General features: G+C 39.6%; 1 protein-coding gene across 2 annotated transcripts; it reads left to right on the top strand.

Moving 5' to 3' along the window:
* Nucleotides 1-381: 381 nt before the first annotated feature.
* On the top strand, nt 382-17008 carry ak2 (adenylate kinase 2). 2 transcript variants are annotated; one of them, XM_056399469.1, is made up of 7 exons: nt 382-573; nt 4889-5014; nt 8713-8823; nt 9432-9526; nt 10636-10708; nt 13126-13345; nt 16750-17008. In XM_056399469.1, the coding sequence occupies exons 1-7, from the start codon at nt 475-477 to the stop codon at nt 16755-16757; spliced, it is 732 nt and encodes a 243-aa protein (XP_056255444.1). In that variant the 5' UTR covers nt 382-474; the 3' UTR covers nt 16758-17008. The 2 variants fall into 2 exon arrangements, with proteins under 2 accessions (XP_056255444.1, XP_056255443.1); XM_056399468.1 differs by lacking the exon at nt 16750-17008 and having other exon boundaries at nt 13126-13386.
* Nucleotides 17009-18786: the final 1778 nt, after the last annotated feature.

Genomic DNA, 18786 nt, shown 5'->3' with positions numbered 1-18786 from the left:
ATGATGTATTGTTCCCAGCAATACATAAAGTAGACCTAATCAATGTATATCAAGTATATTCATGCTAATACATTTATATTTTTAATGAAGTAAAATTTGAATTTGAATGCAAATGACTTAAATGTTAAAACAATAAAAAACAATAAAAAAATAAAATAAAATAAAAAACAGTGAAAGACAAAAATAAAATGCATTTCTGTACACATTTAACATTACGGATTAATGAAACCTTGTTCGGATGTTACACAATGAGGCGTTGCATGAATTTCATCCAATCAACATGCACAATAATTGACAGAGCAGTCTGACAGCCAATCGAACGCGGTGTCTTCCAGCTGGTGGGTGGGGTTTAACCGTGGTACCAGAAAGGAGGCGGGGACACTCTCTTTCCTGGCCGATTACGCTGCGGTGTCAGCAGGACTGCGTGGACAGACTTTAATAAAGTTTCTGCCCTGGTGGTTTCCCGGTCCAAACATGGCCCCCAGCGCGCAACTGAAGGAGGCTATAGCCGATGTGCAGGAGGGGATCCGTGCCATTCTGCTCGGACCACCCGGTGCCGGGAAGGGGACTCAGGTAAACTAGCGGAGCTAAGAGTTAGCCGTTAGCCGTTAGCTTGGGAAAACAGTAGTGTAAAGCGCATGGTCGGTATTGATACAAGCTAAAGCTAATGCTAACCTACCTGGCTTTACCTGCTGGTTCTGTTTATGACTTCAGGTACACGATAAAGTAAACTACCATAACAACCTCCCTAAAATCTGAGACATTTAGAAATTAGTATGTACGACATTTTTTTAATAGTTTCATGATCAAGTTAATACGTTAACACCTGGTCAGTGTTTGTATTCAACTTGTACCATCTACACTATACAGCGCAAGATTAACTACGCCGAAGCTGCATTCCGGTTCGGTTCCGTCCGGTTTCACTGATCTGAAGCTGTCACTCCCCCTCTCAGTCCAGATCGGCCAAGTTTAAGTTGACTGGGTTTTGAACTAGACCTGGTCTAATGTGTTTTAGACAAGACTAAAACAATTACCTTTTTTAATTTTTCTTTTTTCTTTTTCACAATTGGAAAAGTTTTCACAAATCTGAATCTGTGTTTTAAACTGTCTTTACCTTATCCTTGTTAATTTGGTCTAGATATAGAAAGTCTAAGTCTCATGTGGTCTATACAGAAAAAAGGCAGTGACATCACATTTTTTTTGTGTTTTTCACAATTAAAATTAAAGTTGAATAAATCTGAAAACGTGTTGGTGAAAGAGTCTTTACCCTCTGCTCTGTCAATGTAGTCCAGATTTGACAAATCTAAGTATGGTGGGTTTTATTTAAACCAGGTCTGATATGGTCTAGATAGAAAAAAGCAGTAAAATTGTCCTTTGTCTATTTTCACAAATAGAGTAAAGATTTCACAAATCTGAAACTGTTCTCAACAGTTACAGGACTCTACTTATTAATCAAGTCCAGATTTGATAAGTGTAAATGTGGGTTTTTAAGGTTAGACTTCTGTTGTTTATTTGATGGAGCAAACACAATGAAATTGCCTCTTTTTTGAATGAAAGATTTCACAAAGTTGAAAGTGAGTTTTACAGTGTTAAGGCTTTAACTGGGTCGTCTAGCACATTTCACCAGTGGAACAAAATATGGAGATTTTGTTATATGTTTACCTTACCTGCTGAATCGAAAGCAAACTTCAGGGCTGTGTAAAATTAAAGGTAATTGCTTGCTGTCAATTATTGCTTAATCCGTTGATTTAATCAGTGTATAAAAAAGTTGTTAATGCTTTTCACGTTACAAAAGCCTGATATGATTTATTGGTATTTATTTGATAAATGATAGCCAGCCAGTCAACTGGTTGAGCAGTCTTTGCTGCATTATTAGTTGTTCGTTTCCAGGAACAAGGTTTTACTTTGAGCTAAAATGCCAAATATTCCCTCGTTCCAGCTTCTCTTATGTGAGAATTATCTGCCTCTCTCTGTTTTATATAATTATAAACTGAATATCTTTGGGTTTTGAGCTGTTTCTAGGACAACATAAAGAATCTGAAGATGTCAAATTGATAGGTATCTTGTGCTCTTTGACGTATCAACAAAAAAAAAAACATAAATCCAAAAGATTGATTAATAATATTCAAAGCAGCTGCCAGCTGGAGTTTTGCAATGTCTACTGAACTGGCATATGACGATGTGTACACTGAACCGTTGCAATGGACAATGACATTGCTGATACGATGCAGGGAACTTTTCTGTGACTGCTACAATCTGCTTTTCTCATGAATAAGTTTCAGCTTATTCTTTTCGTGTTCTGAAGGAGAGAACATCACAGACTCTTAAGTTTCATCTTTAAAGAAAACTGAGCCAAAGTTGCACAGACATTCCCTTTCAGACAGCACGTCAGCACAGAAAGGGGGCTGTGTCTAAGAACAGTCACTGGCGTTTGACGTTTTCTGCTGCAGAACGTGAACTTGCAATGTCTTGACAATGAGGGCTTTTTATGGGGGAGGGGGCGAAACCCTACTGTTAGTTGCATTAGTAGTTTTCTCAGTGAGCTCCTTCTCACAAATTCCTGGCTTATTACCAGGACAACTAGATAAACAGATAGATAGATACTTTATTTAGCCACTAGGGGAAATTCATGTGTCCATTATCCCATTGTTGATGATGATAATAATATGCATGTGCAGCATTTCACTGCAGACGTCAAAGGACCTGAGCCTCCTGGGGAACAAAGAGCCGGCTCTGCCCCTTCAGGTAGATGGCATCCGTGTTCAGGGACTAGTCCAGTTTACTGTCCAGGATCCCTCGTCAGATCCCTGTACTCCTCTTCCTGCCGTTCCTGATAGGCGCCACAATAGCTGTGTCATCCGAGCATTTCTGGTTGTGGCAGGACTCAGAGTTGTATTTAAAGTCGGCCGTATACAGGGTGAACAGGAACAGAGCCAGAACAGTCCCCTGTGGATCCCCAGTGCTGCTCATCACTGTCCCTGAGACACAGTTACCCAGCCTGACGTATTAACTAGTTAACGATCCTGCAACCAAAGCGTCATCAGTGAGCATGATGTCATGGCCTCCAGTTTGACAGCAGTGTGTATGTATGTGCAAGTAAATTAATATAGGAGAGGGTATAATGTAGTGCAGTGGTTCCTAACCTGTGGGCCACAATTTTGGTGTAAGGATGTAATTATATTAAAAAATGAATATTTATATATTAATATAAATAATGTTTCAAAATGAAATGATCTTCAAAAACATTCATAATGTTGAAAAACCCCTTTCATTGATCATCGTGTCAAAGTGGATGGCTGGTTAGCAACAGGAAGAATAAAAAGGGAGGAGACAGATGGTGAATCGACAAGTGATCAAACAGGAAGGAGAAATTGATCTTCTGCTTTCAGTCCTGAATGTTCAAACGCTCGGAGGCATTATTTGGCCTCTGTGTTGTTACGGGGTCAGATGTGGGGCCCCCAACATTTTTTAAATATTCAAGTGGGCCATGAGTTGGAAAAGGTTGGGAACCACTGATGTAGGGAAAGCTCAGGTGGAAGATAACCAGGATTTATTCTAGTCAAACCTGTGCCTCATGTTTTCCAGCTGGTCTTCTAATAACAAGCTAATTATTTTTTAAATGAATGTTAGATAAATTGACCAAACTAATATTCTATTCATAAATTCACTAAAGACAGTTAGAGCAAGCTGAATAGTCCAGATGGTGTAGAAGATAATGAGTCCATATTATCGGTTGTTTGGAAGAATCCAGTGTCACACTCACATAATTCAAAATGCTTTGTGTTGCCATTTTGTAGGAGACAGAAACCCAGATGTGAGTGAAGTGTTGTCAGAGTGACGTCCTTCAGTCTGTCGCGTGACATTCACACACTGCAGTAATCTCAGATCAATCAGATGTGCATGTGTTGAAATGCTCTGGCATCATGTCTGTGTGGTCGGTCTCCTGTTGCTTTAACCCGTGTTGTAATCTGGTCGTTCTTCTCACTAAAACACTCTGTTGCAATTTCCCTGAAGGAGTGCTCTGTAGATTCACTCAGTCTGGAGGCGTTACAGCTGAAACAATAAATCTTTCTTTGTATGATAGTAAACTGAATTTCGTTGCTTTAGTTGGACAGAACAAGTCCTTTTAGTTCTAATTAAGAAAAGTATCAAATTATTAATTGATAATGAAAATAACCTGCTTGTATTGTATGCTACTTGTTCTCATATGAGACATGTTTTGTTGCAGGTGAAGCCATATGCATAATATTAATGTACTGCAAAACCTGTACTCTACCTTCAAAACTCCTCCTTCTCCCTGACAGGACTGTAATTATAAACTATAATTGAATTGCTTAATTGACAAATTAACAGGAAAACCAGTTTTACAGAAAGAGCTGTTCCTAATATTTAGTAGATGTTCAGTTGAGTTTGAAAATAATGTTTGACTTGGTGCATAGCTGAAATACCCTTTAAATCAGTTGTGGAAACAAACTGGATGAGATAAAAGTTTCTGTATCGACTCAAAAACAGTCATCGCTGAAATAAAACCATGTTTGGGCTAAATCCATGTTAATTTTGCTGCTGATTCATTGTGCTGGTATTAAGGTATTAACAAAAACCAGGACCAGTTCTTGTTTCTAAAGTGGCCCAAAACCAGAACTCCTCAGTCCTCAGTCTGAACAACTTCTTTAAGCCACTGTAGATAAATTCTGCTGCTGCAAACTCTTTGGTCTCACGGCCAAAATACACAAACTGCTTTCAGGCTTTTACCAGCCTGTGATGCAGGTGGTGACAAAACTGTCGGTAGATTAAAATCCACAGTTACACATTTCCTTCACTTGTCTGCTTGGTGGTGATAATGTCTGACTTTAATGTTTAACGATGACTTGTCTCTTTCTCTCTGCAGGCCCCTCGGCTCGCAGAGCAGTACTGCGTTTGCCACCTGGCCACCGGAGACATGCTCAGGGCCATGGTGGCTTCAGGCTCTGAGCTGGGAAAGAGGCTCAAGAAGACGATGGATGCTGGCAAACTGGTAACGTATCTGCTCATCTGCTTCTCATGATCTCTCTCTGTGTGTTTTTTCTTTCTCTGTCCCTTTGCCCTCTCTGAGGCTCTGGGGACTTCACTTCATCTTCAGTCCCACGTCTCATGTTGTATTTGTCTTCAATGATGTTTTCATCCACCAAAACGCCTCATGTCGATGTTAGGAAACACAGAATTGCAAGTTAACAGCTGTAAGACGGGACGCTAGGGCTTTCCTGAAAGATTTCCATTCCTTTAAGTTCAACCTCAGCTGTCAGCAATTGATACTACAACGATGACAAGTAACAGTAAAATCTTATTTTGTCTCCGTTAGCAGATGAGACTTTGACGTTGCATTAAGTGACATTAGCCACAAAACACTTGCATTAGGAGATATGATTTGCAAATTCAGAAACGATGCAGATTCAAAAACACATGAAAATACAAAACAAATACAGCAATGTAAATGTGCTGCAAATAAAACAACGTGCTGCAGGAAGACAAAACAAAAACACGCTGCAAATACAGAAATGATGCAAAAACAAAAACACATGAACCTCCAAAACAAATGCAGCACAACAGAAGTGCTCCAGGCCTCTAGTAGGAGCTCTAAGAGGAACACCCATTGACTGTATATAAGCTAATGCTAACGCTTGCTACATTTTCTTTGATCTTTTATTAATATTGTAAAAACTACAAAAAAGAAAACATTCCTTTTTATGTTGCCCGTTCTTTCTTCCCTCATACTCTCTTGTTTGGCCCAAGGTCAAAGGTCCGGTCGTAGGTTTTGTATTTTTGTATGTTCATGAATCTGCATCGTTTCAGAATGTGCATCTTGTTTCCAGGGCTTAAAGAATTCCAGCACCGTACCGGATCTCCGGCGTACCGCTGACATGAAAATGAAACGTTAATGAAAAATTAAGTCAATACACTTGTGAGTTTGTTGTGGATACGGTTATCATGTTCGAGGTAATAAAGTTAACCTACCAATGGTATGAGAGGAACGCAGCTCTCGCTCTCAACCTAACCAGACACTGAACCTAACCACCTTTACTAGCCAATCAGAAGCAGAGTAGGGCGGGTCTGGCGACACTGGCAGTGTAGGATCCAGCGGCTTGAAGGAGCCGGGCGCTTGTTTCTGCACGGTGTGCTCGAGGAAGCTGCTATCTGCCCCCAGAGGTAAAAAAGTGGTTTCTCGTAATGAATTGGACCCCGGTCATAAAGCTGCTTTCTGCGCTCTTCAACATATAACTATGTTACCGGGAGCGACAGTTACGGTTATGCAGGACTTTTGTTTACAACAAGAAATAGGTGATAGTTGCCTTCTTGGTTTCACTTTAAACTTCAGTTTACCAGTTCTTTAAGCACTTCAGTGTTACTGTATATTTTTATCTTCAATATTTATTTATTTTCCATTCATTATTTATTTCCCAGATCCCATGTGTTTTTCAGAGGGAAACACTTTAACGTTGCTATAGTATTGCAGTATTGTTTACAGTTGTCTGCACATTGCACATACTTTTATAGAGAACAATGGTGCAAAGCACATATTGTATATGTGCAAATCTTTTTTTTTTTTCTTCAAAATAATAATTATCCAGAAGTTTGCTCGCACTTTCAAGCTGTTGCACTGTTACTGTTGACATTTTTAAATAAATGGTGTGTGTGTATGTCTAGAGAACAAAGAACTATTTAAATACAATACAAATACACCAGAAAAGAAAATTCAGCAAATGGCATTAAAAAGCTGTATATTTTATTATACATTTGATACATTACAGTACCTTTACTGTCCTGTGCAAAAGTTTAAGCTTTAAAAATAATGCCGTGAATTGTTTTTATTTGACAAGAAAGTCATATCAGTATTTGCTGTGATGGTGCCAGTTCTCCTCGGTCCATTTGTACACAGTTTTTTCCAAGCATCTTGGACAAGCTGCCACAGTTCTTCTGTGGAATTAGTCTGTCACAATGTCTCTCTCTCTCTCTCTCTCCATGTAATCCCAGAGTGACTCCATGAAACCAGGGCTCTGTGGGAGCCGAACCATCTGTTGCAGGACTCCTTGTTCCACTCCGTTTTGTTGTCATACTGCAGAATGAATTTGACGCCTCCCTGAAGGCGTTAAATGATCAATAAGAGTCTAAACTTAAGCACAGTACTGTACATGGTGTCTTGTGCGTTGTGTAAATGTATGTGTGCACAAGGAAAGAGTCTAGTAAAGCAAACAAAAGAGGGTAAAAAGGCTCTTGGCTGTTGTTTGTCTTTTCTTTTGTAGCTGTTAACAGGGTGTTGCTTTAATGCTACGTCCACACTACTGCGTTGTCATTCTAAAACGGATTAATACATCTGAAAACTCGTACATACGTACATATGAGCACTCACGTACACTGAGCATGTGCGAGCCGGTTTAAACAGGAAACAGATCGTCTACTCTGCAGTTGGTTAATTGCATAAAATACTCTGAACAAAGAACAGCAAAGGTAGCTGCAGCATTAAAATACAGAATTGAACTGAACAACAGCTGCTAGCAAAAACAAGAGGGTCAGTAACACTTGTAATTCATTATCATGTTGTATGTTCAACACTGGTAGTCGAGGCTGATGAGACCCAATCAGGAGAGGCCGTGGGTGTCTGTCATTGTTTCCAAAGGTCTCAGTTTTCACCCATCCAGACAACAACACAACCCAACATGTCCAGCAGCTGATAACAAATAAAATAGTCAAAGTTTTCATATTGACATTTAAGTATTGATTGATTTCCAAACATCAGTCATGCATTTAGTAACATGGAAGAGAACATTCCACCTTAAAAGATGCTGGTAGCTGCCGGTAGCCTCTGAGCTGCTCAGTGAATTAAATGGTTAATTGGTAAAGATGAAAAAAGAGAGAAAACATCCTTTCATTCATTTTTCACTCTTCTGACACTTTCTCTATCTGTGATGTTTTTACACAGAAACATGGCAGTCAGTCTGTTACACTTGGACAGCTTGTGCTGCTGAAAATAAAGGCTAGCTTAGCCACGTTTTCATAGCCTAGCCTGTTAGCTTCACCTGACCTCTGCCTGCACTGCAGCTTCTCCTCTGAATGGATGTTTCCAAGGCGCCGTCATTTGCTCGACACAATGAATGTAAATGTATGTAAATGTAAACTTATCACTGTAGGAACACTGGTAACCATGCGTGTGCGCAGGTTAGAGGCAAGTTTACAGCATTAGTTCTCGGAGAAGCTCGTTCATATCCAAGACAGATTGATGTTGTAACTGAAATATCTCTGACTGAATCGATATCGAATCAGGAAATCAGTGGCAATACCCAGCCCTAGTATTTGCATGTGATTATACGGAGATTACATGTTAGAATAATAGTGTGTTGCCTTATTTGATGTTGATAACATCTCTGATTGTGTGTCTTGTGTATTTGTGTGTACATACAGTAATTATATGTGTGTGTTTATGCAGCTGTTGCATAATTCTCTGGCCTTTTCAGCATCTCAGCGTGTGACTGATGTCTCATTGTGTTTTTCTCAGAGCTGTTTGTCATTTTCTACCGTCTGTGTTCATCTGTCACTGATTGCTGCTGTGTTGACTTATATTTATGTGCATCCACTGTATAAACAAGTTTTATTTGCTGCCCCTCTATAAAATGTGTACAAAGTTGTTGCTGTGCAGATAGTAGCAGGTAATGGATGAGATTTCTCTTTGTTCTCCTGCAGGTCAGTGACGAGATGGTCGTGGAGCTCATAGAGAAGAACCTGGACACGCCGGCCTGCAGGAATGGTTTCCTGTTGGATGGATTCCCCCGAACAGTCAAACAAGCAGAGATGGTGAGGACACTATTGTGAAACTACTGAAACTGTCATGTGATGTGAAACAAAACGGTGCAGCAATTCATCAAAGGAGAGTTCAGAAGTCCAGTTATAACTTGGAGGTCTCAGTAAAAAATTTAAAGGAGTAATTTCACATTTTGGGAAATACACCAGTCTGAGTGGTGGAGGCATACAACCACAAGGAAGCAATTCTAGTTTTTATTTTTATTCATTTATTTTTGTTTAATTTCTATGTTTAAATAGGAAAAAATGTAAAAACAAAGTGTTAAGATACTTGTTTGTTTTTTTGCTAGACAAACTCGGTGTTTCCCCTGATTCCAGTCTTTATGCTAAGCTAAGCTAATCAGCTCCAGGTGTCCATCTTCTCATCGTAACTCTCTGTAAAAGTGGATAATCCTGTTTCCCAAATGTTGAACTATTTCTTTAAATTTGTCAGTTACATACAGTAGATAACAATTGACAATTAACATTTTCATCCAGTGACAGAAATACCGTCTTATAGCATTTAACATTTTAGACAGTCAGCTGATGCTTTTGTGAAGTTTCGCGCTGGTCATTAGATGTTATTCTTGCTGTGCGGTTGACTCTGTGTTCGTCTCCTCCAGCTGGACGACTTGTTGGACAAGAGACGCGAGCAGCTGGACTCTGTGATCGAGTTCTCCGTCGATGACTCTCTGTTGGTCCGCAGGATCTGTGGCAGGTAGGAGAGAGAATCAATTATTCAGGAGCAGAGAGAGAAGTCGATCTGTTCCATTTCCCAGGCACGTTGCCCGTAGACAACAGCGTTTTATGATTTACCTGCTTTGTCTTCTTTTGAGCGAGAAGCTCCTCATTCTGTCGGCGTGTCAAATCCACCTGGGCAGGTAGATTGATTCATGTGAACAGAGGAGTCTGGGACAGTGAGATAATGTTGGAGAGAAGTGGAGCGTGACAGAGAAGGTGGCCTGAAGGGGTTTGAGAGCGCCCTGCGGTGGGAAGGTCACAGGTTCAATCCCCCAAGAAGTCGAAATGTTGAAACTGTCATGACGCAGACAGCGACTAGAAACAATACCAGTTTGCAAACTGTTTTACCGGTTTGCAAACTCGTCAATCTTCTTTTATTAGCAGGTTTACCTGCCCCGCTAATAATGGTGGTCGCTTATTTCACACATAAAAACCCAAAACAAAACGCTGCGCTGACTATCTCTGTGCCACTTCCTGCTCTGACCTGCCTCTGATCTGTTTATATAAGCTCTGCAGGTTGAACAGAAAGTTGTGAGTCTTAGAAGTTAATTGGAAGCCTCTTGTTTCTTGGTGCATTTCCATCTCTGCAGCTCCTCTGCCTCCACAGAGCAACAGATAATGATTTTACATAACCAGTTTCAAAACGGTGAAATATAACGTGCTGTGCTCTGATTCGAAGCTGACCCACACAATGAATAGACAAACCTCAATCTGAACACGTGTCAGTGCTTTAGAATATCTTTTTTTTTGGTAATTGCAGCTCAGTGTTTGTCCTCTTTCTTCACAATAACCGCTCCACATTATCCATACACACAACAACACTGAGCGGGAAATACAGATGGTGTGCAAAGAGCTATCTCTCTGTCCACGGGGTTCCTTTGTGAGGAGGAGGAGGCCGGCTGCTGCATTTTCAAGCCCAAGTAGGACAAGGGCAGGATGTGGGATATGAAAAGGACAGTTAAGTAGTTAGTGAGTCACTGTGGCTGTCTAACCCTCATCTGTCCTCCTCTTCCTCTCACTCTGATTTCTTTTCTGTCCCTGTCCTGTCCTCCACCTCCTCTCGCCATCTTCCTTCCATTTCCCCAGACTAATTCATCAGCCGAGTGGCCGCTCCTACCACGAGGAGTTCAACCCCCCCAAAGAGCCCATGAAGGATGACGTAAGTAGTTTGACGATCAACCCACTTAGAACCCACTTCTGGCTAAAGTGCCACCTACCTAAAAAAAAAAAAAAAAAAATCCCCATCAGCCTGGACATGTGTGGCGATCAGGCAGCTTCAGAGGAATCGCTTTGATTCATTCCGGATGTATAAAAATGTTTTGGATATTTTACATACAATGAGATGTTTCTGGTTAAAAGCATCAACCTTTGATTCCTCTTATTACATCCAGATATTAGAAAGAAGTAGATGAAAAGAGCTGGAGACTTAACTGCAGACCTTCAACTTCATATTGGGAACATGTCTTTTAACATTTTGGACATTCATTGTGTTTCTGCTTGGTGGTGGCACCCAGTGCAGAGAAGTAATTTCACCTTGAGGTGAGAGGGTGATTAGTTTATTGATGGGAATAAAAGTTTTTACAAGGTGATGACAGATCAAGGTTTAAAGACACGTCTCAGGAAATGATTAAACTCCTATTGAATAAAACAGAGCAAAAGTGACTGAGGCTGTTGTTTAGACTATACACCAACTACATTTATAATGAGATGCTTTCAGGTTTTAGCAGATTATAACTGATCAGTCACATTACGTGATCACTCATTTTTAAAACGCATCTCTTTTCCTACGTTTCCTCCTCCCGTCCGCACAACTCCAGAGTTATCAAGCCATGAAAATGTAGACTTTTGGCTGCTGGACCCGTTTTTGTTTGAAAACTCCTCAGTGGTCAGGACCAACAAAAAGACCAAACGGAAACAATAACGTCGACACCCACAGCCGCTCCCTGATGAGGTCTTAAACGCGTCGTCTACCTGTGGTGAAAGCAACATAATGAATCACAAGCGTCACTGACCTTGTGTCTTTGCTAGCAGCTGTTGTTCAGTTAAATTCTACATTTTAACGCTAAAAATGTCTTAAAACATAAACACATTTTTACAAAAGATTTACAGTTAATCAGCATGACTTACATCAATTACATTCATAATCTTTAGATACATCTTCAGGCCTTAATAAACATGGAGATCTAATATATAAATATAAAAGTAATAGAAGACAATGCATTACACACCATCCATTAAGTATTTGACAAATGAATAAGATTATAAGAGTGGGAAGCTTCCTTTTTGTTCAGCTCTGTCCTGAGTTGGAGGGAAAAGTAGAGTTGGACATCCCAGTTGGTCTGTGACATGTGAGGCAAAACTCATCAGACATGGAGAGAAGAGTGCAAGCAGCCTTTGGGTGTAGCTTGTCTGAAGGAATGTGATCATCAAACAATTACCAACCCTGCTAAATATTTTCCTGATGGACAGGTGAACTTTAAAGGAGAACGTGTCTGCGCTCAAACGTAGGATTTGTAGGATCCAGGAAGTGTATTTGAAGAGTGGAACAGGTTCTGTGTAATGCCACATAAAATAAGAGTGTGTGTGCGCAAAGTGCAGTAAACATAAAGGAATTTGTTTTCATAGTGTTTGTGCAGAGACGTATTGATGACTAGCAAAGAAATGCTGCAAACCAGCGTAAGATGTTGATCCCATCAAAGCTGCCTTTCAGACATAATATTTAGCTTTTGTTATATCTGAGTAATTTATTAATTAGGAAGTTTCTCTCAGACTGTGCCAGTACTCTACATTCATGTATGTAGAAGGGGCAGGGACTTGTAGACAGTATATTAGCCTGCGAGCTAACAGTCTTAGTGTTGAATGAAATAAAGCAGAAATGTCGTCAGATTTCAGGTCAGGTTCTCGTCTCAGATTCAGCATCATCACTTGGTTTCTGAAGACAAAGCCCGGGTTTAGATCTCAGTTAAGACCTGTGCAGAGTTTTACTCCACAGTTTGTCCTTTTGATCTGTTTTCTGCCTCTGCAGATTTCTACAAACAGCAGCAGAGCAGAGAGACTTAAAGTTCAGGACGCCCTTGTCTAACTTCCTCTCCTCTGGTTTAGATACTTAAACTCAGAGTGTTTTCTGATGCAGAGAACTGATCTGATACCAGTGGTCTCTTTCTTCTAAATTTAAAACTGTTTGGAAAGTGTTGGGGTCATTAATTTAAGGTAACATGGGGAACTGGTGGGCAGAACATTAAATATTACAGTAACAGGGACAAGGAAATTGTATTTAATGGGCATCGGTCTGACTGATACCTGATCCGATTTTCAAGGTCAGTATTGGCGCCGATCTGATCCGACAGGCTGGATGTTCTTTACTCTTAGTATTAAACCAAGTGGCTCACCTGCAAACAAAGCACCACTCGCGGCGACATACAGTTCCCGGGTTTAGAAAGGAAAGGCTGCGAGCTTGTCTGAGTGCCAGAGGCAGACAACCAGAAGCAGGTGATTCTAGTTCTTTCTTCTTTCTTCTGTACTTCTCTCCCTTTGTCCCTCCTCTCATGTCTCTCCTGTCGTCTTTTCTACACTCAGGTGACAGGTGAACCTCTCATCCGCCGCAGCGACGACAACGAGACAACGCTGCGCTCCCGTCTGGATGCCTACCACCGGCAGACGGTCCCTCTGGTGCAGTACTACAGCGCCAGGGGCCTCCATACGGCTATTGACGCCGCCCAGAAGCCCAACGTCGTCTTCGCCTCCATCGTAGCTGCCTTCTCCGCTGCCACAGAAACCGCCGCCCGTGTCACCGCCTGTAAAGACCAAGTGTTCTTCATTTAAAACCCCTTTTTCCTTCCTTCCTTCAAGTCCCCTCCAACGGGCTCTTTTTTCCCTCAGAGGTGGAGATTATACAAGAGTTGATCAAGTGTCACAGTGGCAACAAAATGTAACTCTGTGAGGTCTAGACGTGGAAGATGGAGACTCAGAGCGTCATCAGCTATTTCAAGAAATTCACCGTGTTCCTAAAAGATCCCTGTTGTAGAAACAAAGGATTTAAAGTCTAATTAAAGCAGTCTAATAGCGAGAACATGCACCACGCTGCTGCCGCCTTTAACCTTAGAGAAATGAAATTGAAGGTTTTGACGTGGAGCAGAGCAGATGCTTTTCACCGGAAGGTGTTAGAACATATTGATGTTTGTTACATGTTGTTTGCCGTAGCTGGACGAGGTTTGCTCTTGTTTAGTCGATGGCTTGGTCCTTTTCCCTTCCTGTAGTCTTTGATTCTCGTGCTCATACAGCAGATCTCCAGTTTTTAATATCCAGTTATATTTTCTTTTACTTCTCTAAAGTTGGAAACACGTGAGAAGCATCAGACATGCACTGTCCAACCTGCCTTTCATTTTGAGTTTCCTCTGACATCCTCAAATCAGATTTGATTTGTAGCAGTGAGAAAAAAACAGTATTGACAGTATTGAGGGAAAGAACATGATGCATGAAGGCTAAGTTTTAATTATAATTATATATATATAATTGCTCGATTGTGGCAAAAATTATAATCAAGATTATTTTTTATCAATATTGAGATCACGATTATTTACTACAATTACTCATTGAATTTGGAAACACCATGTATTTATTTAACTTTAAAAAAGTTTTTCTTTTTAAAAAATTAGATAAATAAAACACACACATATAAATACATATATATATTAATAAAAATTAATTATTTCATAATAATTAAGATCAACTATGTTGTAACATTACTGTACTTCCACAACCTACTGAAAACTACTAAACATATATTTAATATATAAAACTAATAAATGAAAATAAATTAGGCCAAAATAAATGAGATCAAATATGTTGTAGTGCTCTGCACCAATGTACTGAAAACTCCAAAACATATAATCAACATTTTGGTAACTATATTCAGCATATTCCGCTCAGTAACTCAATCCAAGGAAAGTAAAGGCTGGTCCGACTCAAGATGATGCGCTCCTACAGACGTTACTAACGTACGCCGGGACGTAACCAGGAAGTGAATAGGTGGATGGTTTTTGTAGGTGGGATGTAATTTGTTGTATCTCGATTACATTGTTTTCCTAATTGTTGAAATACAAAACCGTAATTAACATAAAATTAGATGAATTGCCCAGCCCTAGTTTTAATTGTGATCTAAATCGGGTTTTCAAACTGTGAGGCGTTCCTCCCTGGGGGGGGTACAGAGGGAGCGATGAGGTGAAGATAATGCTAGGGGTGAAATGGGTAGGAACACAGCGTGCTCTGAAAACAGGATGTGAGTTATTGTAGTTTGTTCTGCTGATCTGTCCGGCTTATAACCACGGTCAGCAGTAGGAACTGTAGCAGTGATTGTAACACTCAGCATTGAGGCTGTTAAGGTGTTTCCAAGAATGGCTTCTAACTCCATCAAATCTAAACACACAGACGTGATGTTTTAGATTCAGTGTGACTAAACACTTTGCAAAGAGAGTCTTATCTCTGATCCCATAAATCGGCTTAGGAATCATAGAAAAGAAAACAATATTGATTCTCAGTCAAGTTCTGCAGGTAGAAAGACAATGTTAAGTTTTCTGCAGTATCATAGTAATCAAGTGATATTTATCTGTACATACAGGGTTATGTTGCAAACAGGAACTGCTAAATGTTACAGTAATTGAGGAGAGGAGTCCACAGTGTCACGCTTTGAAAACTCCAGGGTCCAGATGCATAAAACTCGACTACTGCGCAGATTCATGAGTAAAACTATTTGAACGCACATAAGCCGTGCGTTCACGTAGTTCCACTTTATAAACCTCGCTCATTAAATTGGGCGCACGTGCACCAGCCTCATTTCCACTCCCACGATTAACCATAAATGGATGAAGATACTCCCTTAATCAATCAGTTTGCATTAAAAAAAAAAACACTGTCTTTGCCAGAAGTTATGAGACACATTTACATATACACATATTTAGTATTTTCACTTCACCGTGACTTGGATCACTTTGGAAAACTGTGTGTTCACGTGGTCGAAGGAATGCCTGAGGTGACACATTCTGTGTTTCTAAATACCACTATATGTGCGGGAAATGGCGTTTGTATTGTTATTGTGTGTCCGCATCATTTATGCATCTGGTCCCAGGTCATCATCAAGATGAGGAAGTCATTCATAAGAAAATGTTTCCTGTCACAGCAGCAGGTCTCAGTGCTGCTGATGCTTCATTCTCAGACCTCTATCTCACTACAGTAATGACACGGAAGTTCAGATGTTGTGCCGCATACTGTGTCCGGTAGAGATGTTTACTCAACCTTTCACCTCGGACACACTACCTCATTTATTTTATTTATTTATTTTTTTTTTTTTTTTTGTCCTCTCCCTCCTGTTTCTGCTGCTCCCAAATGTGTTGTTTTACCTCCTCTTTGTTCCAGTGGTTTTCACTTTCAGGACTTACTTTCTATGTTTTGTTCCACATGAACATTGTTGATTCATATTTACTGGCACTTTGGGAGCTGTGGGAAAAAAAGTCTGTATCTTAAATTATCAACAGAAGTGATGATTTTTCTTCTATAACTGACATGGCCTCTGGATCTTCCCGTCCCATCAGGCTCCTGGGTGCTTGTCCTCGAGTCCTCTGTTCCTCCTTGACCTATTAGTTTCCTCCCTGCTCTGTAGTCACCTGGTGTCTGTGTTCAGTGGAAACATCTTGCATGCAGACTGTGTTACCTGCACTTTCCCTTGAATACTGATGTGTTTCTATTCTCTCGGGGCTGTTGTGATGAAAAACAATGGCAGATGTTCAGCATTCCCAGTAGGCAGATTTCAGACTTTTATTCAGCACAATGAGACAATTTCATGCTAAATTTCCTTAATATTCTGTTCTGTGCTCAACAACGTCTTCAGTTCCTTTTTTTTTTATTTATTTGTGACTTTGTGAAAACAGTGAATGTATACATTTCTGTTTGTTTATGATCGCCCTAAAGGAATGTGACTTTTAAATGTGCACTTTAAAGTGAATGCTGGTGACCTCATTGCACTGAGATGGACAGCACTCTTCTTTCTTTTCTTTTTTTTTGTTATGTTTTGTGTCCGTTGCTCCTGACGGTTTCAGCATTTAAATGACCAAAAAGAAAGTATCATTAGTCATGGCTTGTTGCATTTTCTCTGTAATTCACCCAAAAATTTTCTTCCCCTCACCCTCTCTTTCCCTTCTCTTCCAGCTGGTTGAATCCTGAGCTGCTCCATTTCCACCAAGGCGAAGGATTGGAGCTGGAAAAAGAGCTCGGGTGGGTGGACAGATGGAGGGACGGGGTGTAGGGTCAGACAATGAGGGGGGGGGGGCATTCCTTAAGACTTCATGTAAGTTGAGGATAATTGTGTGGTGCGGTTGTCAGCAAATTTCTTTTGAGCAAAGCTGTCTCTTTGTCATAGTAATCATGTTTCCCCCTCCAATAAATCTGTTGCTTTTCTAAATTATCACCCTTTGTGTGCATTATTTTTTATTTTTTCACCCAACTGTCCTGCTGTGAAATCCTTAACCTCCTAAGACCCGAACTCTTGCATGGCGTGCATTTTTAATTTCTCTTTGCTATTTAGGCTGATTGGGACCTGATGAGTGTAACAACAAAGAATTATCTTTTTACATGATGTAGTTTCTGAGAAAAATGATGTCCACATATGAGGACATTAGTTTTAAATTTCGATAGAAACCAATAAAGAGACAATTGAGTAATGATGTGCAAAACTATTTATTTGGTGCCAGAACACAGCAGCATTTTCCTGAGTGCAAAAACAAAATGAGAAAGAACAATTGTGCCCCTTTGAGCAATATGGCTCATTTGAAGTACTGCTAACAGTTGCAGAAAGACGTATGTCTGTAACAAAGTAAAAAAACATTCTGAACATTTTGCAGTGTTACTGTTCTAAACTGTTCATTTCAATTTCTGAACATGGCTCATATGTGGTCACCAGGCCCTTGTTGAGAAAAAGTTAGTATTGTGGTCTAGAGAACCTAAAATGTGAGGTCCACATATGTGGACGCCAGATCCTAGGAGGTTAAGTTTGAAAATGTTAGATATTTATTTATTTAGTTAGATCGCCAGTAGCCACTGTGTTGTAACAATGGCTACTCTAACCTATCTAATACATACAATAATGTTACAATAACTTGTTTAATAATTTTGTTTCTTCATAACTCAAGAAACTTTACACAATTCAATCTAACTCACATATAAGAAGAATAAAGTGGGATGAAATAGCTCCTTTATCCATTTCAGAAAACAAAATTCTTATACTAATCCTTGTGTAATAAAATACAATCTTAACTTAATTAAACATATTGTACTATTTTCTGATGTCAAGAAATGCCATCATTGCTCAATATTAAACCGTTCTTGGTATAAAATAAGTTCTTCCCGGTGGCAACAGAAAATGACCCTCTGATACCTTTTGCTATAGAATACATGACACATGCAGAGATAATTTGTTTGGTGTTTTGGGGAAAGAAGTTCAATAAGGGGAATTCTTTATACATTATATTTTGGATTTGCTTTGTTTCAGTCAAGAAATTGCAGATAAGAATGAATAATCTTGGGGCTGGTAAAGAAAACACAAGTTTACTTATGTAACACCTTTTCAACAACATTAATGACTATTTTAAACGACGACTGAAAACACTTGTTAAATGTGGCTTTTGATTAGCTCATTTTTTGTTTTTTTTGTTTTCTTTTTTAAAGATTTCTCTGTTTTATCCCTTTCTTTTATATTATTCTTTTATATTTGTCAAAGCACTTTGAGCTGCATCCTGTGTATCAAAAATGCCATATAAAATAAAGTTTATAATTATTATTATTAATATTCTTTACATTAATGAGGCTGGATTACCAACTGGACAAAGCCAGCAACTGCTAACACCTCAGGTTTAATGATTAATTCATTACTTGCACATTGTGCTTTTTCCTTAAATAGTTGTTTCATCAAATTACCTCAAATTAACCTGACATATAGAAAACCTGAAGATGGCACTGTTCCAGTGCTGGTTGGTTTCTGAGTGTCCCAGATCAACTTAATGTGGCTAGGTACGGTCCAGGACCAGGTTCTGATAGATTAAAGTCTTAGCTTTGAGTTTAGTAGGTTTACATCCTTTAGAGATTCCACTTTTTCTTCAGTCACTGTAAATGTTATTTTTAGTGTTATTGGTTTTTGAATCGCATCAATTGTTTTACTGACTGTTGGGTTATTGTCATACTTAATATCAT

This window comes from Seriola aureovittata, chromosome 16 (genome assembly GCF_021018895.1).
Source record: "Seriola aureovittata isolate HTS-2021-v1 ecotype China chromosome 16, ASM2101889v1, whole genome shotgun sequence".
In the NCBI taxonomy this organism is placed as follows: Eukaryota; Metazoa; Chordata; class Actinopteri; order Carangiformes; family Carangidae; genus Seriola; species Seriola aureovittata.
Note: the sequence above shows the minus strand (reverse complement) of the source record. Positions and strands in the feature narration are given on the sequence as shown.